The sequence below is a fragment of the Centruroides sculpturatus genome, unplaced genomic scaffold, assembly GCF_000671375.1.
Source record: "Centruroides sculpturatus isolate CEXI.00-Female unplaced genomic scaffold, Cexi_2.0 scaffold852, whole genome shotgun sequence".
In the NCBI taxonomy this organism is placed as follows: domain Eukaryota; kingdom Metazoa; phylum Arthropoda; class Arachnida; order Scorpiones; family Buthidae; genus Centruroides; species Centruroides sculpturatus.
This window is the reverse complement of record NW_019385108.1, coordinates 333,282-357,768: the sequence shown is the minus strand read 5'-3', so window position 1 is coordinate 357,768 and position 24,487 is coordinate 333,282. Positions and strand designations below refer to the sequence as shown.

General features: G+C 32.3%; 3 protein-coding genes across 5 annotated transcripts in view; all 3 read left to right on the top strand.

Annotated features, from left to right (window-relative positions):
- Nucleotides 1-735: 735 nt before the first annotated feature.
- LOC111634837 (glucosylceramidase-like) lies at nucleotides 736-10,877 on the top strand. Of its 3 annotated transcripts, none has more exons than XM_023379671.1 (11): nucleotides 736-887; nucleotides 5,194-5,273; nucleotides 5,603-5,794; nucleotides 5,888-6,046; nucleotides 6,112-6,245; nucleotides 6,310-6,470; nucleotides 9,510-9,753; nucleotides 9,826-10,050; nucleotides 10,114-10,277; nucleotides 10,350-10,472; nucleotides 10,615-10,877. In XM_023379671.1, the coding sequence occupies exons 2-11, from the start codon at nucleotides 5,228-5,230 to the stop codon at nucleotides 10,715-10,717; spliced, it is 1,551 nt and encodes a 516-aa protein (XP_023235439.1). In that variant the 5' UTR covers nucleotides 736-887; nucleotides 5,194-5,227; the 3' UTR covers nucleotides 10,718-10,877. The 3 variants fall into 3 exon arrangements, with proteins under 3 accessions (XP_023235439.1, XP_023235441.1, XP_023235440.1); XM_023379673.1 differs by lacking the exon at nucleotides 736-887 and adding an exon at nucleotides 1,555-1,736; XM_023379672.1 differs by lacking the exon at nucleotides 736-887 and adding an exon at nucleotides 5,035-5,118.
- LOC111634832 (putative glucosylceramidase 4) lies at nucleotides 3,192-4,164 on the top strand. The gene is made up of 5 exons (XM_023379666.1): nucleotides 3,192-3,201; nucleotides 3,389-3,547; nucleotides 3,613-3,746; nucleotides 3,811-3,971; nucleotides 4,023-4,164. The coding sequence occupies exons 1-5, from the start codon at nucleotides 3,192-3,194 to the stop codon at nucleotides 4,162-4,164; spliced, it is 606 nt and encodes a 201-aa protein (XP_023235434.1).
- Nucleotides 10,878-16,824: 5,947 nt separating the features above from the next.
- The window catches only part of LOC111634825 (FAS-associated factor 1-like), a 60,995-nt gene continuing 53,332 nt past the window's right edge, over nucleotides 16,825-24,487 (top strand). Inside the window, exons 1-2 of the mRNA XM_023379658.1 lie at nucleotides 16,825-16,955; nucleotides 17,434-17,502. Of these exons, the coding sequence (XP_023235426.1) occupies nucleotides 16,917-16,955; nucleotides 17,434-17,502 (108 nt within the window). The 5' untranslated portion in view covers nucleotides 16,825-16,916. The remainder of the gene's footprint in view (nucleotides 16,956-17,433; nucleotides 17,503-24,487) is intronic.

Genomic DNA, 24,487 nt, shown 5'->3' with positions numbered 1-24,487 from the left:
AAGCTGTTAGATTTCTGGATTCCATATTCAAATGACCAAAAATTTACTTTTGATATAAGCTTACCTACTAAATACAGTATATACACACATGTATTGTACTGTACCGGTATAATACAATACAATACAATACATTCCCCATGCCAGTTTATGTCATTAGGTTTTAATTTAATTACAGTAACCTGCGAATCATTAGCGAGGTTGCGGCCGAAGTTTTCATCTCTAAAACGTGAACGTCGAAAGTCGAGCGCGGCGCTCGACGTTCACGATTTAGAGATGAAAACTTCGTCCGCAACTTCGCTATTAATTCCTGAAGATAGTTTAAAATTCTAACGTTTTTGTCAACTTTAAATTCACGTCTCTGTATTAATCGGGAAATTTAAATTTTAAAACATTTTGCAATTAAATTTGAGCGAACAAATAATCTAATAACGATAAAATTTGTCTTCGAAATATTCGTAATATATAATTATTTTCAAATTCCTTACAATTACCTTATACACCCTCGATTGGCATCCCCAGGAATTTTTCGGGGGGTGGTCCATCCGGATATGTCGGGCACCGTTCCTTACCACCCAGCCTCCCCATTGTGGGCCTGGCCGCAGTGCCGGCCCGAGGCAAGTTTTAGGATGGAGCGAGATCCTATTATGGCGCCCTCTTGGTTGCCCCTAATTTATACCCTTTAATTTTCTTTACCACTGAGGCGCCCCCTAGGACTTAGCGCTTGGAGCGGCTGCTCCGTTCGCCCTATGGTAGGGCCGGCTCTGCCTGGCCGAACCCATAATGGGCTTGCTAAAAGAGGTTAACTATTTTCTATGGGTTGGTAACGCTGTGTTCTATGACATGAGTAGGAAGAAATGTCCTTTGTATCTATGATCGTTGGTAACCAGGTATGTCGTTATTTTTGAAATTGTTTTACTGTATCCTAAACAGTTCAGTGCAAAACGAGTGTGAGGCCGGGACCACACACTCCCCCTGGGACGGAAATCGGCTGTCGAGCTAAAGTCAATATATCGGTGACTTATTACGTAAATAGGACCGGTGTGACCAAGGAACGGGGTGCGAGACAATTTAATTGTCGCATTCCAGGCCTAATTGACAGATTCACGGTCGTCAATCGTGAGAACGATCGAGGGATCGACTGTCGGGGAAACTTTGGACGGTCACCTTACAGAGAGTTCAAAGCAGGTCCTGCTGACACTCCTGTGGAGGGGGCGGCGGCTGAGACAGCTTCCTCCTCTCCGGGACAGAAAAATAGACATTAGGTGACAATTTACGGGACCGTCATCCGGCAAAGGGCTTGACCCGACTCCGGAGGGGAACGGCCCGGACGGGGTCATTTCGGCGACCCCTCGGCCCGAATCGCGTCCCTGGCAACCGACCAGGGACCAATAGAATCGCAGGGGACCAACTTTCGGACCAACCAAAACCTCGGGATTTCGGGTGAGGAAAGATTATAAAAGCCCGAGGTCCCAAGGATACGGGGAGGTTGCAAGGTGATGTTCGAGAGCATCTGTCCGGGAAATACGAGGCAGCAAAGGATACCAAACTCCGAGTGCTAGAACGGATTTTTCCGAGACGGTTCTCCATCCCTCCAACGTCCAGGACAGCGTCAACGGAGACGAACCTTCTTCGGTCCATCACACCGTATCAACGGAGACGAACTTTCGAGCCCATAATCTTGGAGACAACTCTCTCTCTCTGCGCGGGATCTACCACCCCGGATTGTGTAACTCATTGTAAGCATGTTTTCACCAAATAAACGCGTTGACTTAGTAAATACGGTCTCTGTTTGAGTCTTTGCGTCCAGCAAACCGTGACCCCCATACGGAAAAGGCTTTCTCGTGTCATCCTGACATCACGGGCAAAGCGAGGGTCGTAACCTTTCACCTTAAGGGCTCCCAGCATTACACGAGTTCGCCAAAGAGAAGTAAAACTTATATTTTATGTGACGGAAAGAAAGATACGATTCTTTTTTTTATTGTAGTGAAAAATAAATGGTGTCGTTTATTTTATATCTTAATTCTATATTAGAAAGATAACCTTAAACGTTAATTACTGTGCAATACAACTATGTTTCGCAGAATAATTTCTTTAGATTATTAAGCTTTCATGAAATAAAAGTATGGAGTAAATCATCGGTGCTTTGACTCATGAGATACTGGGCCACATAAATTAGCCAGGCCTGGGTTAAGCTATCGTCAATATTACACAAATAACTGCGATCGTACTCGATGACATTGTACAAAAAATCATTTTCGATAAACCTTTTAGTGTATTGTCTGAATGCAAAACTTAATCACAATTTAATTTTACGTACATTGCATTCTCAAAGTACGTAAGAAACATGACTTACGAGTTAGAGTTAATGAAAATCGGCTTACGCAAAGAAGAGGAAGGGGATTCACTTACTTAAATGGCAGACTTTTTGTAATCGCTTTATGCATTAATCTAATTGAATCCAATCTACTATAAGGCGTGTTTTCATATAGCTAACCAAATAGTGATTGTTTGGCTGCATATTTTTGCCATGACTTTCGATTTATGTTGTTTCTCGACATGCGTTCAGAAGAAGGAATGAATCATTACGATAATTGGCTGCAGTTGCCACGTTATTTTGACGCCATTGCTTCTTTTTCCCTCTAGAAGAAGCATGTGATTGCATTATATAGTGGACATAAAAATAACCCGGCGAAGTTAGTGGGATTTTTTACTGGGGCTAAATTATGATATGATGATTAACAATTTTAATGATAAATTGATCTTAGCTAAAAGTAACATTGAAAATGATTATGAACAAGTTTTATAAGTACATAATGATCCTCATAGTTATAATACGCTAATTGCATAGATACGTAAATTTGAGATCGCAAAAAATACACGTGAGCTAGTTTTTATGCCGGATATGCAATATATACGAGAAATGTTTTATAGGAGAGAGAGCGTTAGGCAGTAACGTCAAAGTCAATGATATATGCAGTCAATTCCCATGATGATTCATTCCTACTTCTAAGCGATTTCTCGAAGAACTCATGTTTGTCCGTTAGCGAAAGGCAACAAGTTATTTAAGCAAAAATGCGATGAAATAACTTATATTTTGCATCAGATCGAACTATAGATTATTACCTGCTTTGCGGCCACAGGTTACCAGAGATCCTCTTGGAAACGAAGTTATCAAACAAAAAAAAAAAAAAATGGGTGCTTGTAAGTGACAAATGGCTTGGTAACCAAACCAATGGTACAGTTGTCCCTCTGTAGTCCGACGTTTTTTAATCCGACATGCTCAGTAGTCCGACGCACCTCCCGTCAAGGTNCAACATACGAGTGATTTTGAAATACATTAGAAAAAATATATTGATATAAAATAATTGTTTACATATTTTAATTACAGACGGAAGGCTTCGACTTGAAATTTCAATCGATAGAACAAAGAGATATCAAGAGATTTTGGGATTTGGTGGAGCTTTCACAGATGCAGCCGGCATTAATATTCTCAGTCTACCGGAACAATTACAAGATCAGATATTGCGTGGTTATTACTCCTCCGACGGTAATTATAACAATTTTAAATTCAATTTATTCAAACATTTAATTAAAGAAAACAAAAATATACAGGTTTGGATTATACTTTTGGAAGAGTACCCATAGCCAGTTGTGACTTTTCTACACACGTTTATTCTTATGACGATGTACCGGGAGATGCGAATCTCACTCATTTCAGTTTAACCGAAGAAGATTCGAAATTGAAGGTAGTTTTTCGTAAACTTGTGGAAAATTTAAGCAAATTTCTTTAAAAATTTTTGTTTCATTTAGATTCCACTAATCCACCGAGCTCAAAAAATGCAATCTAAGTCGATAAAATTGTTTGCCAGTCCTTGGAGTGCCCCAGGATGGATGAAAAGTTCGAGGAAGATGGGTGGTCCTGGAATACTTAAAGAAGAATATTATCAAACTTGGGCAGAATATTTTGTCAAGTAAATTTTAAATATATTAATAGTAGATTGCATTTAACTCTGTTTATTTAGTAAAAGTATATGCATAATGCGAAAGTTATATGTTATGCCTGTAGAAGAGGAGAAAAACAAATTGGATGAACCACTTAAAAACGTTCATCTGAAAATTAGAACGAAAAGAAAAGATAGAATTCTAGAGCACAAACAAAATTAAAAGAACACATACAAAAGTTTAAAAAAATACATTAAAAATAAAAGAAAAATTTTTTAAATTACTCAATAGCATGTTGCAAAAGATGTAAATGATAGCTTAGGAGCATTCGATATATGATTCTAATCATTATTATTAAAACATTGATGTAGAATGTCATGCTTATAAATTTACAAAATTTCTTTATGCTCAATAAGGTCTTAAATTTAAATAATGATACTTGCTCTCCCCAGTACTCAATAGGTACTGGGAGAGAGCGAGTATCATCATCGACTCTCTTTTTAAAGGAAGAGTATGATGTACTGTACAGTGGCAAGTCACTACTAAGTTGAGGTGGAGAGCATATATTTTAAATTACATAAATTAAAAATATGATTAAAAATTGCAGCCCAGCACTTACAATAAATAATTGCTCGTTTATAAATGAAATATACTTTCTTGCTGAACCAAGCAGAAGGCTATAAATTCTCATTTATTAAAATATTAGGCTAGTCTTGTTGTCATCTCTTATGGATTTCAAAGTACTAATTATTCTCATATTTTTGTGACCCATAAGTAGCCAGTGGATGAAGCCAATGAACACCTGTAATTAGTCACGGGTTTGTATCTGACTAACGAACTTGCCTAACGAACGTATCTAACATCTACACAGGGGCCAGATTCCTATAGAAAGTCCTCTCGGGATGCATCTACTCTTTGGCAGATCGTCCAAATGTTGTCTTGCTGTATTGGTGGGGTATGTTGCAGTCAAACAGGTTTCAGTTTGGTGTACTCTGCTAATAAAAGGAATGTTTTTTTTTCCCCTTGTTTTTTTAAATATATATTTGCATCCAGGAACTGTCAAAATTATCTAATAAATGAACTACCTAAATATTAAAAAATAACAGTTTTTCTAAATTATGATTTATAGAAATCTCCATTGTATCTTCGGTATGAAATTTATTCGAGTATAGAAGGGTAACAATCTCTAATCTGCGATAAATTCAGTTATTTAGATAAAGATTATCAGCGATTAACATTCTATACTTTCAGATTTTTGAAACTTGAGTGACAGTATTTGAACGTAATGCTCCGAATCACTTTATTCTCTTACATTTTATGGATCTATTTTGGTAAGTAAAAGACTTCATAATTTAATTTATTATTGATACAACATGCGACTGTAGTTATCATACATTAAGATAAATATAATCTGATTAATAAGATGATTTAATGTAAAGAAAAGTAGTGTAACTATCACATAATTTGATAATTTCTTTGTGTCTGAAGCTAATTTGATATTAGTTTATTTTAAAAAAAAATATGAAAATAATTATCAATATGTAGTGAAAAACATTAAAATAATATTTGTGGTATGAACGATAAACTAATTTTTACACGATGATAGATCTATTTGAAGGTAAACATAACGTTAAATAGATTATTTTTACTTTGCTTTCAGACTTTGGATTGGCTTGTGTTCCAAAAGATTACGGATTTGGAAGTATTGTATGCGTTTGTAATTTATCAAATTGTACGCTTCTTGGTCCCATTGAAATAGCAAAAGCAGGAACCGCAAAATTATACGAAAGTACTAAGGATGGATCGAGATTTAAAACCTCGAATTTTCAATTTTCCTCGAAACCTCCTAAAAGTTTGTAACAATAAATCAACATACGAGTGATTTTGAAATACATTAGAAAAAATATATTGATATAAAATAATTGTTTACATATTTTAATTACAGACGGAAGGCTTCGACTTGAAATTTCAATCGATAGAACAAAGAGATATCAAGAGATTTTGGGATTTGGTGGAGCTTTCACAGATGCAGTCGGCATTAATATTCTCAGTCTACCGGAACAATTACAAGATCAGATATTGCGTGGTTATTACTCCTCCGACGGTAATTATAACAATTTTAAATTCAATTTATTCAAACATTTAATTAAAGAAAACAAAAATATACAGGTTTGGATTATACTTTTGGAAGAGTACCCATAGCCAGTTGTGACTTTTCTACACACGTTTATTCTTATGACGATGTACCGGGAGATGCGAATCTCACTCATTTCAATTTAACCGAAGAAGATTCGAAATTGAAGGTAGTTTTTCGTAAACTTGTGGAAAATTTAAGCAAATTTCTTTAAAAATTTTTGTTTCATTTAGATTCCACTAATCCACCGAGCTCAAAAAATGCAATCTAAGTCGATAAAATTGTTTGCCAGTCCGTGGAGTGCCCCAGGATGGATGAAAAGTTCGAGGAAGATGGGTGGTCCTGGAATACTTAAAGAAGAATATTATCAAACTTGGGCAGAATATTTTGTCAAGTAAATTTTAAATATATTAATAGTAGATTGCATTTAACTCTGTTTATTTAGTAAAAGTATATGCATAATGCGAAAGTTATATGTTATGCCTGTAGAAGAGGAGAAAAACAAATTGGATGAACCACTTAAAAACGTTCATCTGAAAATTAGAACGAAAAGAAAAGATAGAATTCTAGAGCACAAACAAAATTAAAAGAACACATACAAAAGTTTAAAAAAATACATTAAAAATAAAAGAAAAATTTTTTAAATTACTCAATAGCATGTTGCAAAAGATGTAAATGATAGCTTAGGAGCATTCGATATATGATTCTAATCATTATTATTAAAACATTGATGTAGAATGTCATGCTTATAAATTTACAAAATTTCTTTATGCTCAATAAGGTCTTAAATTTAAATAATGATACTTGCTCTCCCCAGTACTCAATAGGTACTGGGAGAGAGCGAGTATCATCATCGACTCTCTTTTTAAAGGAAGAGTATGATGTACTGTACAGTGGCAAGTCACTACTAAGTTGAGGTGGAGAGCATATATTTTAAATTACATAAATTAAAAATATGATTAAAAATTGCAGCCCAGCACTTACAATAAATAATTGCTCGTTTATAAATGAAATATACTTTCTTGCTGAACCAAGCAGAAGGCTATAAATTCTCATTTATTAAAATATTAGGCTAGTCTTGTTGTCATCTCTTATGGATTTCAAAGTACTAATTATTCTCATATTTTTGTGACCCATAAGTAGCCAGTGGATGAAGCCAATGAACACCTGTAATTAGTCACGGGTTTGTATCTGACTAACGAACTTGCCTAACGAACGTATCTAACATCTACACAGGGGCCAGATTCCTATAGAAAGTCCTCTCGGGATGCATCTACTCTTTGGCAGATCGTCCAAATGTTGTCTTGCTGTATTGGTGGGGTATAGATACACAGACGACGGCTTTTATATCATTAGTTATTTTCTGTGTAAAACTTTACTGTTTTTAAAATGTGGTTTGGTTTGGTTGGTGGGACCGAACCAAACCACATTTTTGTGCATTATTTTTGNAATTTTTTATATAATTTATACCAAAAATTGTTAATAATACTTTTTGTTAATATTAGTTTAATTAATATAGTTAGTAGTACTTTGATATAATTTACAAAAAATAAATATTTCTAAATGAAATAAGTGGAGGTTTTTTTTAATCAAATTTAAAATTCTGTACTAAACACGATATGCACACGCAACTCAGAGTGCCGATTGGCTAGCATATGTCGGATGATCACGCCTCAACTTATTATTATCACTTTGCCCGACTAGGTGATAGCAGTATTCATAATGACCGGTCAATTTGATAAATGAATCAATATTTATCACACCGCGTACCATATTTGGTGATTATTCATAATGCCCGATTAATCACTTTGTCCATAACATATATATACTGAAGAAGTAAAATGGCAAGGCTGTATTTGGGACAAGACTATGTCTCGGAGACTCGCTACTAAGTGGGATCACTTTGACGCTCAAGGCAGGTCTCCTTCTCATTCTCCAATCTTCTTTATCACTGGTTTTGAGTGCAATCTTTCAAACTTCACTGTCCACGATGCATTTTCAGTGAAATTAGTCTATCCAATATCGAAATTTCTCAACATTGCGTGTTTCCCCGGTTGAATTTTTGTCGATGCCTAACGAAAACTTCCCGTTTTTGAAAAAAAAAATCTTGGCTATTGTATTGTCTGAAATTATTTTTTGATATTGCACAAACTATATATATATATATAAATACAGTAGATCCCCCTATAAGACGGTAGATACGTTCCGTTCTTTATGAATCCAATTTTGTAGGAATCACAGCCAATCACAGCCCGACACATGTGAAGTTTACCGACTACGGCTGTTTGAAAGGTTTTCTTCCATAAAATTAATCGATTCTAGACTAATCTGACTCAACATTTCCAAAATATGTATATTTTTTTTTTTGGAAATAATCCGTATAAACTACGCTATAAACAAAAAATTGTAGGATTTTTTGTTTATAGCGTAGTAAGAAATAATCCTCTTATAGTAATCTACCTTGTTTGTACTGATTAGAGACTGTCCAAAATTCATTTTCAATATTAATAAAGCATATATTTTTTAACTTGATCTCTGACTCCATTTCATCACTCAACCTGCAAGATGTGATAAGCCTGTATAATTAGCCAGAACTGGACTACATCATGAAACAAAAAATTAAGTTTGGAATGTTTTTCTCTGATAATTCCTAAAAAATTTTTTAAACAGTTTAAAAAAAATGCTGATTATTTCTCTATTCTGTAAAACTTATCAACTTCCTTCAACTGAAATAGAAAGAAATAGAGATCTCTAATCTTGTATTTCTTTTTTATTCTGTATTAATTGTTCTTCAAATATTAATACACATTTTACACAGTAAATCCATCTAATATAGATACTATTCAAAATGGAAACCTGTCTAAATGGCAAATTTTAACATTATGGAAGTAATCATTTTTTTATTTAAGTTGACAACCTGTATAATAAGGCTATATTAATAGTTTCCTCTGTCTATTCCAAATGTATGTATTTCCCAAAAAACTGTTTTCAAGTTTTAGAACAGGGATGGGCAACCTGTGGCCCTTAGGCCGCATGCGGCTCGCATTAATATTTTTGTGGCCCGCGTTGCATCAAATATATATAAATATATCAATTTCCCAGCATAAGGAAATATGCAGCAAAAATTCAAATGTTATTTTCTACAACTTATGTATGTGAATAGTTTTTCCCACAATGAATTTAGTAAAAATTAAAACAAGAAACCAGCTAACAGATTCACATCGAAACTAATATTTAACCAAATGTTTCTGATATATTACGTTTACATCATTTCCAGAAGCTAAATTAAGTATACCTATTCTAATTTATAATTAAATATGAATAAATAATTTTGATGNGTTTTATGTTCTGACGGAAAGTATAGACTACTTATTTTGCGGAAATAATTAGCTATTACAATTTTGTTCTAATTTGAATTATTTTACTCAAACAGATTTTTGAAATCTTATGAAAAAAATAATATAAGTTTTTGGGGATTGACGATTGAAAATGAACCCTCAGCAGGTTTTATTCCTTTTTACTCTTTTCAATCAATGGGTTTTACTCCAGCCACCGAGAGGAATTTTCTCAAAAATTATTTAGTCCCAACTCTCCGTGCCAATCAACTAGGTCCAGAAAAAATAAAGCTTATCATCATGGATGATCAAAGACTTTTTCTCCCGTTTTGGCCTCTATGGGTAATAATAAATTTATGACTATGTATAAGTGTAATAAAACTCAAATTAATGTGAAAATTATTTTGATTTCAGGGACTGGATGACAAAGAAGCAAGAAGCTTTGTATCTGGAATTGGATTTCATTGGTATTGGAATGCCATTTCTCCTGTAAAATCTTTAGATCTAACTCACGATGCTTTTCCAGACAAATTTCTATTAGCTACCGAAGCTTGTTCGGGTTCTGGAATTTTTGAAAAACCAAGCGTTCAATTAGGAAGTTGGAAAAGAGCAGAAGACTATGCTCACGATATCATAGAGGTAAACATTTTTCATTAGCCTTGTATGAATAAACATATATTCAATAATATGCTATCTTCTTAGGACTTATTGCATTGGACAACAGGTTGGATTGATTGGAATTTAGCTTTAAATACTAACGGAGGTCCCAACTGGGTAAAAAATTTCGTAGACTCACCTATTATCGTTAATGCCACTTCAGTAGAATTCTATCAGCAGCCTGTATATTTTGCACTAGCTCACTTTAGGTATATGAATGCTCATTTATTTATATTTAAGAAAAATATCAATAAATTACTAATTAACATGAAATTTAATAGTAAGTTCTTGCCTCCTGGATCCGTTCGGATTGACTCAAGCATGAAAGGAATACTTGATTGGTTTATTGAAGTGGCAGCATTCGAACGACCAGATAAAGCCATAGTATTGATTCTCATTAATAGGTTTGTAAAACAATTTCATGTTGTTAGTTCGATTGTATTTTTATTATTATTTATAAAATACTTACTTATTATTTTTATAACTTTAATAATAATTCTTGTTCGTTTTTATACTACAATTTTAAGAAATTTAAATGATTTTCAGACGTTTCTTCAAAATCGAGTACGTGTTCAGAGACGATAAATGGGGTTATGTTTCAAACAGTATACCTGCTCACGCCATCCAGACTTATATTTGGAGATCTTAATGAAAATGTTTGATAAATAAAATTACTAATGAATGAATTAATACAGTGGAAACATCTTAAGTAAAGCTTTTTTACATAAAAAGAGGAAAATATTTTTATTATCATAGGTTTTTTTTAAAAAATTAGATGATTTGTCAGCAACAAAATGTATTAATTACATAAAAAGTTATTACACCAATAAATTAAATTAAATTTGTTATTTAAGATTCTTACTAAATAAATCTTTTTAAAACTAAATCACTGAATAGATTTATTGAACCAATAAATTGATGTGCACTGAGTTAAATAACNCCTAGTGATAAGTAGATTCGGAGACAGGTAAATTCGACTTACGTCGTTTTTCGACTTACGTCGTTTTCCTGGAACCAATTACCGACGTAAGGCGAGGTATACCTGTAACTGCAAATTTCAAATTCTGTTATATAAAGTGCAATAGAGGCTAATAGTATTCATTTTTAAGTATATTTTATTATTCAAGTTTACAAATGTTATAACTTGCTGGATATGTGTGGTTTATAGAATATATATTGGGTTGTTCAGAAAGTAATTTCGTTTTTTTTTTTTTTTACCACTAGAGGAATTAGTTGTATTTTTACCTGCCATTTTCATTCTAAACCGTATTGTCATTATATATTTTGACAGCTAACATTTTAAGGCTTATTTGTAAAAAATTTTGTTTGATTTTGTGCTATATTTTTTTGTATCACATCAAATATGGAAGAGTGAAAGCATTTTTGGCACATTTTGCTCTTTTATTGCTGAAAAAGGTAAGAACACTGTTCAAGCAAAAAAAAATTGTGTGACGTGTATGGAAAAGATGTGTTGACAGAACGACAGTGCCAAAACTGGTTTGCAAAATTTCGTTCTGACAGTTTTAATATTGAAGATGCACCACATTCTGGAAGGCCAGTTGAAGCTGATGAAGACAAAATAAAGGCATTGATTGAAGCAAACCTTCAAATAATAACACAAGAAATCGCTGGGATTAAATTTGTCAAATTCAACTGTTTATGATCACTTGAAACAACTTGGTTTTGTTTCAAAGCTCGATATATGGGTTCCACATGTTCTTAAAGAAAAAGATTTGCTCCAACGCATTAACATCTGTAATTTGCTTCTCAAATGCAAAGAAAATTATCCATTTTTGAAGTGAATCATAACTGGTGACAAGAAATGGATTGTATACAACAATGTCAAATGCAGGTGATCATGGAGTAGAAGAGATGAGCTAGCTCAAAGCACTTCAAAAGCCAATATTCATGAAAAAAAAGTGATGCTCTTTGTTTGGTGGGATTTTAAGGGAAATTTTTTTTTGAGCTTCTACCAGACAATTCCACAATTGATTTGAAAGTGTACTGCCATCAACTGGACAAATTGAATATCATCATCAAACAGAAAAGGCCAGAATTGATCAACAGAAAAGATGTAGTGTTTCACCAAGATAATACTAGACCTCACACAAGTTTGGTAACTCGTCAGAAACTGTTACAGCTTGAATAATAATAATAATAAAGGAGGAGGAAGGGCTGTCTGCTTTTGCAAACTTAGCCCACTACGAAGAGAAAGGAGTGAAGAAAGGGTTGAAGGAAGGGNACCCTACCTAATTAACCCTTTCAAACGGAAAAAAACATGACTAATAAAAATGCAAGACTGTGTACGTATGTATTTTTATTATTACATATAAATAAACATAGTAAGAAAGTATATATTTTTTATTTTTAGGGGTCACCAGAACGAATTAATTAAATTCCCATTAAAACCTATGGTAAATCGATAATCGGTTAACGAACAATTCGGATAGCGAACAAAGTCTTGGAACGGATTATGTTCGTTAACCGATCACCCACTGTATTTAAAAATTCAAAATTGTAAATGCATAATTAAATTTTATTTTTTGATATTCTATTTGTATAACTGTTAAATAATTGAACAAATGAACTGAAAAAAATTCAAGTTTTAAGAACTGAAGATGAATTATTATACAGTGGTGCCTAGTATAACGTACGCCTCGAATAACGGACGCTGCAAACAACGGACTTTCTGTTTGGTCGTTACATGACTCGAGCAACGGACTGGCTTCGAACAACGGACTTTCTGCGAACAAGTGCGAATGATGTTTCCACTCGTTTGCCATTGCCAATGACAATCTGCTATTTTTATAATAGTACTAGCTTACCCGTCGCGCATTACTGCGATCTCAGAAGAAAGGAAATTCAAGCAAACTCATTATGATAAAATTAAATTTACATTTTATCATTTTCATTGAAACTTATTATTATTATTCATTTTCATCGGGAAAACATTTCAAAGTGTTGTTTCAATTTTATTTATTTATTGGAGTGCTTTGTGGATACACGATATTTTTTGTTCTTCCGTCTGGTGCGTACACGAATAAATCAGAAGGTTTTCCGACACGTGAGTTGGCCACATACAGTTGTCCAAGCGAGAAGCACGGATTCTTTAAATTTAACCCACATACTCGCAGAGATTGTTAGAAGTGCGATATTCCCCAATTTTATATATTTTTTTTAATCCTTCATAATTTTGATTATTTAATTGCTCCTTCCTCTCTTCCTTGGCGTGTTGTGAAATTTCTTATAGTTGGATAATAAACCATTTTATTGTAATTTGTCTTTTTAAATTATTTTGAGTTGATATTAAAATTTGGAAAAGGGGGATCCCTGGATCGGTAAAATAAGCGAATTTCCTTCTACAACTTCGGTTGTTGTTCATGATACAGTTAAGGCTTTAACGTTAAAGTTCGAGCGATTACGTAATTAGCAAAAAAAAAGTTGAAATAAAGTGATTAAACAAAAATTATAACAAATATCGTAAATAATAAATGCATATATAGAGATATTTTTTGGAGGGGAAATGGTCTGCTACCAACAAATTTAAATGATTGCTTGTAAGATATGATTTAACAACCTGAGCAGTTTGTGCATTTGATTTGCTGGATTTTGAACTTCGTTTTGATGCTATGTTGGTTATTGCAGAAAGCTCACATCCTACATATTTCCATGTTGGTTAATAAACGCTCACATCCTACATATTTCCTCGAAACAGCACTGGCAAAACATATCTNTATAAACTAGCCTTGAACACTGCAATGTCACAATAACATTAAGAACAGATTACAATTTTAACACTTAGAGAGAATGTAAATATCAGCTTACTATGATATGGGATGTGCTACCACACCCACCATATTTGCCAGATTTGGCATCCTCAGATTATTACTTATTTCAGTCTTTACAATATTTTTTAAGTGGTAAAACATTTACTTCAAATGAGGATGTCAAAAATCACTTGGATCAGTTTTTTGTAAGCAAAGATCAGAAATTTTATGAGCCTGAAATCATGCTACTACCAGAAAGATGGCAAAAGGTATTGTGCCAAAATGATCAATATATAGTTGAATAAAATATTTATATATTATAAGAAAGTTGTTTTTTCCACCAAAGAAAAAACAAAATTACTTTCCAAACAACCCAATTTATATGTAGAGAGAGCATTGATGATGATCGTCAAAAGATGGTTTGTGAAATTTCAAAATGTTAATCCTTTAAAGGTGAACCAAACTTTGAAGGCCATCTGAAAGAGTTATGGTTATTTTGAAGTAAGTTCCTGAAATTGTGGAAGAAATTTCAAAATTACAGTAGAGCGTCGTTTATCCGAATCAATTGGGAACTGGGGTTGTTTGGATAACTTATTTTTTGGATAACCAATTATGTACGAAAAAATATATTAACCTATCCCATGTTGAAATTTTTCTCCGTTGCATGTTGCTTTACGTTGAATTTTCGTCGATGTTAAGCCTAACGAAGACTATTGTATCGTTAAAAATTATTTCTTTATTTTGTACAAACAAAATAAATATATTGAAAANAATAAATTAAATTAAATTTGTTATTTAAGATTCTTACTAAATAAATATTTTTAAAACTAAATCACTGAATAGATTTATTGAACCAATAAATTGATGTGCACTGAGTTAAATAACTTTTATAAATAAATATAATGTGTTTTCGCTTAACTATTTGAATAGTACTAGGTGAAGACCAATGAAATTGAAATAATCTTGGATAGTATTCTCTAGATTTACATTCATAACATGGCGAGACGAAAACCTAGACTTTGTTTACGTATATAGACTCGTATTCTGATTATGCAATCCCTCCTTCATCATTTGCTAAGGATTTGTTTTCCCTTAAAGCCCTTTTATGCGCTTATTCTGTCTTCTCGAGGATCCATTGTCTCTAAGTTTCTTGTCTTTGGTTATCTTTCCGAAGAAGTTAGGTTCTCATATCTTCACCTCTTGGTACAGTACAATATACATCATCAATCAAGTATCTGAACTGTAAATTCTAAAGTATATTTACTGGACAATATATTACACGCTACATAAAAAATATTTTCAAGACATATTATATAGTAAGTTATATAGACATTAAACAATTAATATGTTGGGAGAGATCTTAGTCTATTCAGCCTGTCTCGTGTTTTTTCTTCTTTTTGTCTTCCATTCCTTATTTGAATATTCTGATCGACCAAACAATTAGGAACTCCATCAACTGACAGGGCAGTCTTTTTGTTTATGTTAGGCGAATACTAAAGTCAAAGGTATAATAATGATAGACTGAGATATAAAAGTACAGTACCTTATGCTATCCTATGACAGACATACGTACAGATGTTGCAACTGCCTGCCGCTCCATATTCTTTCGAGTCTTGGTTTTTCATTTTTCTGATCTGGTCTACTAAACGTCCATTTGAAAAGGGGGCACTGGCTTATTGAGTTACTGACCGTCTCTGTTTTATTTCTGATTTCTCTGATTACAGTAGATAGACAAACATCTGTTCTGTTGTGTTGAAGTTCCTTAAAAATCTCATGATATGATAATCCTTGTGCGGAAAGTGCTTTGTATGCACGTGTGTCCATGTCACTCGATATTTCTGTGGCCGTTTTCGAATGCAAAGATATGAAACTCTGCCACAGAACGCTACGTGCTCAATCTGTAAATTTAATCCATGTGCAACTTATACATGGATTTAATTTCATTATGATATGAGTCATAATTAGTGAGACATTCTCTGTATAAACTTAGAAAATAAAGAATTTGTAGTAAACGAATAAAGTCAAATCTTAAATTTAATTAAAATAGAAAATATATCACATATTTCATACAAGTAATAGTACGTATAAAATGTGTTTTTTTCATAAAAGTTTTAAGTTCAGTGGTGTATTGGGATAGAAACGGACCGGAACGATGTTCCGACACTTATTTTTTAGGAACCGTCCTAGACTGTTTAACCTTATTGTGACACTAAGCTATAACACATTATGTAAAAATGTGAGGCCCTAAACTAGGACGTGTGTCCTAGCAAAGCGGATTTAATATAACTGGATAAGCAAACCAATGATTTACCCGTTATTACTTGAAACGGACTGTCATCGGTTTGCTTAGCCAAATGTATTAAAGTGCTGTTACACTCACCTTATGTGGCTCTGTGTATTCTCTCGAAAAATATGTAGTAAATTTATAGTTTATTAAAAATGCATTGAAATTTATAAGAAAACTCACGAAAACTTTTCAATGTAACAATAATTTTTCAACACGAAACTATTAAAAATAATAAACAGGAAGTCAATTTGATAAAATTAGTAGCGAGGTTACGGCCAAAGTTTTTGTGAAAGTCGCGCTCGACGTTCACGTTTTCGCGTTAAAAGAGAGGTTGGGGCCAAAGTTTTCACCACGAAAACGTGTACGTCGGACGTTCAGCGCCGCCTTTAAGTAAGTCTAGAAGTTTGACAATGGTGTTTGGAACGTCGAGCACGACTCCACTGACGTTCCAAACGTCATTATCAAACTTCTAGATTTACAGGAAAGCGGAGCTAAACGTCCGACGTACACGTTTACGCGTTGAAAACTTCGGCCGCAATCTCGCTAATCCATTACGTTCGGATTTATAATAAATGAGTAAATACATTAAAATAAGTTATTTAATTTTAATATTACTTAATGTGTATTAATACAGATTAATCAATAAAATAATTAGCTTTTAAAAATGATATTTGTCATTTTTAAAATTTTAAATGTAATCAGATAGTAAAATAACAACAGATGGTGCTGCTCTCCGACCAAACGATTGTATGAAATTCATCAATCCGAAGTAGTATTATTTAAAACATCAAAAAATGGAAGAAAGTAGAGAACAAATTTTGGCAGATTTTCAAGTAAGATTCAAACTAAATTCTAGAATATTTCAAAATGTATAGTTTAAGTCGTTATAAAACTGTAAATGTAGAATTTTCTCTTATCAAAGTAGGCTTAAGTGTAGAAATGCAGTCTCATTCAGTGGGTGAATATATATATTTTTTTCTCAAGAAAATAAACANTAAATACAAAATTTTAAATTTTCTATATAATTTTATGGTAGTTGGAAATTTTACTTAAAAGTAATTTATTTTCCTGAATCCAATATTATCTCAAGTATTTTGATAATTAAAAATTGAGTATTGAAATCTAAATTCAGCACTAACAATAAAATTTGTGATTAAATGTAAGCATTATGCTATTTTTTAGAAATATTAAATGGAAATTTAACCAAAGATGATGGTTCATCACTGTTATAATGAATTTTAATTATAGTAAATTGCAAAAATGAAAAAAATACAATTTTAAGAGTTTACTAATGTTAATTTACTTTTTCAGTCTTGTACAGGATTAGACGATTTAGCTGAATGCATCATGCACTTAGAAGCAGCCAATTGGAACTTACTAGTATGTTGTTATATTTTTATTTAATTCTTATTAAATAAATTATTTTAAATATTAAATTAATGTATATCAAAAACAGTAAAAATATTGTTTTTTGGCAAATCAAATTATGATTTATATACTTGTACAACAGTGGTATATTTAGCACGGAAAAATTTTCCAGTTTTAAAATAATGCTTAATCTGTTTTTTGTTATTATTTGACTATAAACTAGATGAATAAAATGATATACTGATTAGTGCTTGTATATTTTTCTAATAAATTGAGCAATAACTTAAACAGTAACTTTACTAGATTATTTATTACATTTATGAATGGAAATGTAATTTTAATTGGATTTGTTTTTAATTTTTATGTATTCTTTAATATTTTCTTTATTCTTCATGTATTATAATATATAATACATCAAAGATTCATTATTAATTACTGTAAACAATAAATAATTAAAACTATTTTGAATAACAGTCCATATTTGTAACATCAGAATTGCAGCTTCTTTTTTATCTATTTCAGGAAGCAGCAAAAATACATCTACTGTCTGTCTTATTTTCAGCTCTGTTCTTGAATTCTCTTAGAAAACTTCGGCATAAAAAAAGATAATGTTTAGAACACTCATTGTCTGGCTATTGTTTCCTTTTAGGGTCTATTAGGATCAGATATTCTAATTGACTTTTCATTCAAAAATGTTACAGCATGTTTTGGCTAACAGAAGAGAACATTAACTTGATGTGGGTGTATATTTACATATGTATAAAGCAAGCTAATTAGTTAAATGAATGTAAGCAATAATGACTGTTTTCAACAAATTGTGAATATTTGGACTTATAAATTATGCATTTTACCATTTTTTAATAAAAATTACCTTCCATACACAAAAGATAAAATAGTGTATGACAAAACTAAGTAGGCAATACTTTATATAATAAAAAGATTAAAATGGGAGTGTTTAATATATAAATGACAATGCATAACTCGATTTTAATTGGTTAAGCCAAACCAAGCCTTATAATTATTCAAATTTAATAAGAGATGGTGGCTTAACCAACTACTTCTAGTCGAATTCATTAATTATTAATGTAGCCCAAAATTAGCCCAACAATTTCAGTATGATTGTTTGGCTTAATTTAAATGCAAGAGAGTAATAAAATTAATGAATACAAGAAAATTTAATAAATTAATCAAAAGTATTTGAAACTTATCAAGTATTTTATAGTTCTATACTTCACAAATCATCAATGTTCTTCCTCCAGCTGCTAATGCTTAACTTTTTTTATTTTCTCATCCTGTGCTTTCTGCACTCATATTCTGTGGCAGTCATATTGGATTTCTTGTCATAATGAAGTTTGATGTCTCAAACAGACTTGTTTTATCATCATCATCACTAAAAAAGTACTTATCACTATTTAATAGGATAAAATATTCATGAAGTAGGAAAGAAGTTAAAAAAAAAAGTGAGAAAATAAATGAGGTTGCCCACCAGAATGTACTTTGGAAGTACAGTACAGTAGGACCCTTCCATGAGCAACCAATATGTTCAAAGACCCCTTGCATAAATTGAAATTTCCACAAAATAGCAAGCCCCATTAATTGGGCTGCTATTTGAAAAAATTGTAGACCTATAAATTTTTACTACTGTATTGTTCGTCTATATGTCTGTCCTTAAACTTGAGAACAGTATTAGATAGATGAAAGTCAAGACTAGATATGGAAAGCTTATGGGCAGGAGGCCCCCAACTAACTTAATATAAATGTCTGGTGTGTAGACCAGAAGTCATGTGATTCCAATTAAAAAATTTTACATGCAGAAAGGAATTACATAGTTGATCGGCATGACTCTGTTGTTGTCAGGAAAGTATGATGTACAGGGGCAAGACACTAATAATTTGAAATCTAGATCATATATTTTAAATTAAAAATACAGTTAAAAATTGCAGCCTGACATTTTGATGTCATAATAATTTCTGCTTGTTATTAAGTATTTTCTATACTAATTTACCTATTGCACACTTTTTTTATGTAAATAAGGCAAATTAAACTATTTTAACAATAAATAACATGATACTGTAAATTATAAAAACAACTTTAAAAAATTTTCAGAATCAGACCCTTTTCTTTGTCACTACATCTAAAATTTTAATGTTTTTTCCTCTAAAGTAGACACTTTACAGTTTTTTCCCCTTTCTTTCTTATTAGCGCTACCATCATTGCTATCCTTGTGTTTTAGAGCCATGTTTGCAAAGTAATTAGCATAAGTGAAACTAAGAGAGGCACTGATATTGCAGAATTTTGTTACAAGTGAGAATGCTGGACAAAGACTGATGCAAGTTCCTTAGTGTTTTATGCAAAACAAAGAAATTAGTCTTAATAACACTTTCCCAGTACAAGAATGAACATGACTGGCAAGGAGTACTATACTTATGTCCCCCACCAATTTTGATGAATTTTGGCACAAAAATAGTTTTTAATATGATAATGCAATCCACAAACCATTTCATTATAAGGGACATAAGGAGTGAGCTATCAAGGTTTAAAAATTAAGGTATCCATTCACATAGTCTGCTGCCTTTGGCTAGTTTGTGTATGCTCCACCTATCACAGACAATTTTTTTGGTGTTTAACCATGTTATGATTGTAAATTTTTTTTATTTTAAGTGATAAGTGTTTATAAATAAACACATCTGATACATTTTCCTGCTCCAGAATTTAAGAGCAATGTTTTTGGATTTGGAAAATAAGGAAATTGGACATGAGAGCATTTTTGGAAAATAGAGGTTTGTTGTTTATAATTGGGAAACAAAGAAAAAAAAGCAGACAATTAGAGGAAAAGTTTGTTATTAAAGTTAAGTCAGTATGGAATCTCAAGTCAAGTCTGTTCATATTGATAACTTAAATTTAAAGGCTAGGGATACATGGTTGCATTGTTTTAAGAGTTACCATAGCATTGGAGTTGAAAAATAACATGGCTAGTTAGCAAAACAGCACTGCATTCAGCAGAGAATATTATGCTGGAAGCAAAGACTTTTTATCATCAAAGTCCTCTGATATGGATTTTGGCTGTGTATTCAATACCAACTGCTGTGATTTCCAATATGAAACACTGCCTATAAGGGCTTACACCTTCAAAGCTCAAAAATCAATCTTTGGGAATGCTGTCTCAAAAAATCTAGCAACATAGCTACATTGTGCAGTATGTTTAATAGAGCTGGTAATATTGTAGGCTACATTTTTCTATATTTACAAGAATGTGAGGAGTGCTTCAGGTCAAAAGTGCAAGTGGAGATTGATTGGTACTAGTGCCTTCTAACTTCACTGTCACTTATAGTAAATTAGGCAAAATGAGTAAGTCTCTAAATGAATTCTTTTTGGAAAGACAAATAGTCCCAAATGTAAAGAAAAGTTTCCTCTCTGTGATAGATTCGTGGGGCAGACACACAAGTATGGATTGATATACAAAATTCTTCAGTCAAGCTGCCAATACATCAAAAATTACTTTTAAAATATTACTAGAAAACTGTGTTTTTCTGGTGAATCCTCTTGACATCACCTTTTGTTGGCATTTGCCAGAGAAATTCTTACAGGCCTAGTGGTATTCTTCAATGCAAAAGGATACACAGCAATGATAGTTGGAATACATGCAGTAGTGTTATCAAGTTGCAACTCTTGCACTTTCAATTATCTGCTGACTTTTCAAATTTATGATTCATTAATGATGGTATTCTGGACTTCTGACTGTAGAGAGAAATTCCTTAGCATCAATGAAGCATGCTTCATATTTACAGAGTTACAATATTGTCTGTATGCTGTAGATTATGATCAAAATAGATTTATAAAATGTGCCCACTGTTGGAAGTGTTTATCTGTGCACCATTTATGGATTGAAAGCCATTATTATTTTTGCACAGCTTCTCCCTTTTCTGAGTAAAGAATATTAATATTAATTGCCAAAAGTAATTACTATTGAGAGTCTTTTAGATGCTACTGCCCTGATTGGAATAATAAATAAAATAAGCTCATTGTATGAAATGACTTTTTGATTTACTGGTTAGACTTCATTTCTGAAGTTTATTTAAAATATTATTAATATAATATAATAAAACTGTTTATAAGTTTAATTAAATCATTGATATGTTTTTAAGGATATTGATGTAATTATTAATAAAACATGACTAATGCAAAAATTATTTGTGATACTTAAAAATTTAATGATGGTTGATATTAAACTATTCTCCAAATAACAATTGTGTTGATATTTTAATGAATGATAGAATATTGCAATGTGGATAACAAGCATGCCATCAACTCTCTCTTGCTGTTCCTTTCTTTTCAGACAGATCAGCACATGCATGTCCAAACTAATGTATTACTTGTCTGTTAGGAGAATCAGTTCCACATTCGATTAATTAGCCATAACTTGCTCATTATGGCCCATAGAATGAAACAGTTTGGATGACTGCAATATCATATCAAACACTACCTTCATAGCAAAATTCATCAAAATCATTGGGAGGACATAGGTGTAATACTCTTTGTGAGTGAGATGCTGCAAGACTTCATGTGCTTTAAAAAAAATGGTGTGGATTACTGCCCAATTAATAATTTTTATTTTATATACAGTAGAGCATTGATTATCCGGCCCCCGAGTAACTCTCACCTCGGTTAACTCGAACGCGTTCTAGTCGGCAAATTCAAATATCCGCTAGTGATGTGGCGCTACAATATTTGGCTAAGTCTTGGCTACTTTAATATTATTTTTACGTGTTTTAGCTGGCAACACTGGATCGACCATGAAAGGAAGCCAGTATTTAAACGAGGCTTAATTTTCTAATTTTTAACGATACNAAATAATAATAATAATAACATGAATAATTTTATAATATATTTAACATTTTACAATTTACTACTACAATTTCCAAATTAGCAAACTTAATTTGAATTGAACAAAATACAGTAGAATCTTGTTTTAACAGATTGTGGAATAATGGACCCTTTTTTTTTTTTTCCTACCTTTATATATTGTAAACTTTGTTGTTTTGTTTCTAATGTGTAGCTAATATTTGGGTGTTTCTGGGAATTTGTATAGTTTGATGATTCACTTGTACGATTGAACTCTTTGTACAATTGAAGAATTGTACAAAGGGATTGCGATGCCACCTAGTGAACATTCTGATGCTGATTTGAGTGTGGTGCTGAAATTTAGTGAGGCCATTGAGTCTTTTCAAGTTTTGAACAACTTCCTGACAAGTTTCAGCATAAATGAACAGGCTGTATGTGACATTGCTGATATCAATTGGTTGTTGCATTCAATAGGCAGAAAAGTGATATCGAAACAAACCAAAACGGAAGAGGTTTTTTAATAAGTCGTGAAGTCGCGTGAAGTGCTAACGAGCATGTGTAATTTACTTCTGTTTGTTCTTACGGTATATGTAGTTTGTCGGCTTTGTTGTACACACATACACAGTACAGTATAATATGCAATTTTGTAACCTAGATGTTTGTATAGAATAAAGAATAGAGATCTCAAAAAACTGAATAATTTCAATATTGGTATTTCTAATATGCAGGGGGTTAAAAAGTGAAAATTTTCCTGGGTGTGCAGGAAATTTGTTTGTGATGTAATGGATTCTTGAAACAACAGATGATTTTTGGCTGTCTGAGCAATTCATTAAAGTGAGATTCTACCATATATAATACAAATAAGAATAAATAAATATATTTTTAACTTCGAAAGCATAGGAATGCCTGCTTGATCATATTGACAGAAATTGCACTATTCGAAAGCTGGAGCTTAGATATAAGTTCAACTGAGTCAACCTGTGTTCTTTTCTGGCAGTGAAGTAGATTATTTACGAATGTTTTTGACTGCATTCACTAGTCTGCTCTAGGTTTAACTGGAACTTCTTATTTTTAAAAAAATAGAATGTCTCAATTTTTTTTATCTAAACAGTAAGGAATTAATTTGTTCAATATGATTATTTTTAATAGGAATTAATGAAATGCTGTAGCATTAACTTTTAATTAGATTTTTATCCAGTTTGAATTAATGAGGCAATCTAGGTGATAGACAGGATTTCTGTTTGCTTGTTCTTACATTTTGTTTTGTTCATTTCACTTTTTAGTTGTCAAGTTTCTCTAAAGCACCTTTGCTATCATAAGTAGATATTTTTTCTCAAGTGTCTGGCTGGGGATTTTATTTGATCTATGGACATGAATAAACCATGTCAGTTGTTTTCACTTTATTCTTGTTATGATGTCTGATCTTCCTTTGTCAACTGTATCAATTATATTTCCAACTTCCTCATTTATGGTGTGGTCTGTATAAGGTATTAATAATTTTCTAAAACATTTCATCTTGAAGACAAATACAGAACTTTTTTCCCATCATAATTAAATTCTCCAACTTTTGCTGCCATAGAAAGTATTGAATTAATCAAGGTTTAAACACGATGCAGTCTGGTTGACAGTTGTAATTTATTATTTATCCACAAAGATTTGTCTTTGAAGGACTGCTGTAGTCTTAATTTTTGTCTAGATGTAATGTAATATTCTATTTATGTGAACAATACTCCAAATAGTAAAATTGACCATAGCTAATATTTCTGTCAATATCCACTTTACAATTCATAGTCTTTAATGTGAATAGTCACTTCAAATTTTTCAAAGGTGATATTTAATTGTGGTTATAAGGCTCTCAACCGACCATCGCAAGCCCTGGCAAGGCGTAATATAAATAAACATCTCCAAACCCGATATCCAATATAGTAAGACACCAACCGAATGCCGTAAATCAATAGGGCTATTTTAATGCTAAATACTAAATAAATTACGTAATTAATTTGGCACTAGAGGTAAGCGTTAGGCGCCATCTCTTAATAATATTAATAATTATAAATAAATAAATTAATTTAAATAATTTAGAACCGCTGGGAGAAAAAATCGGCCCGGAGCGGGACTCGAACCCACAACTCCGTACTGTTCGACACGAGACGAG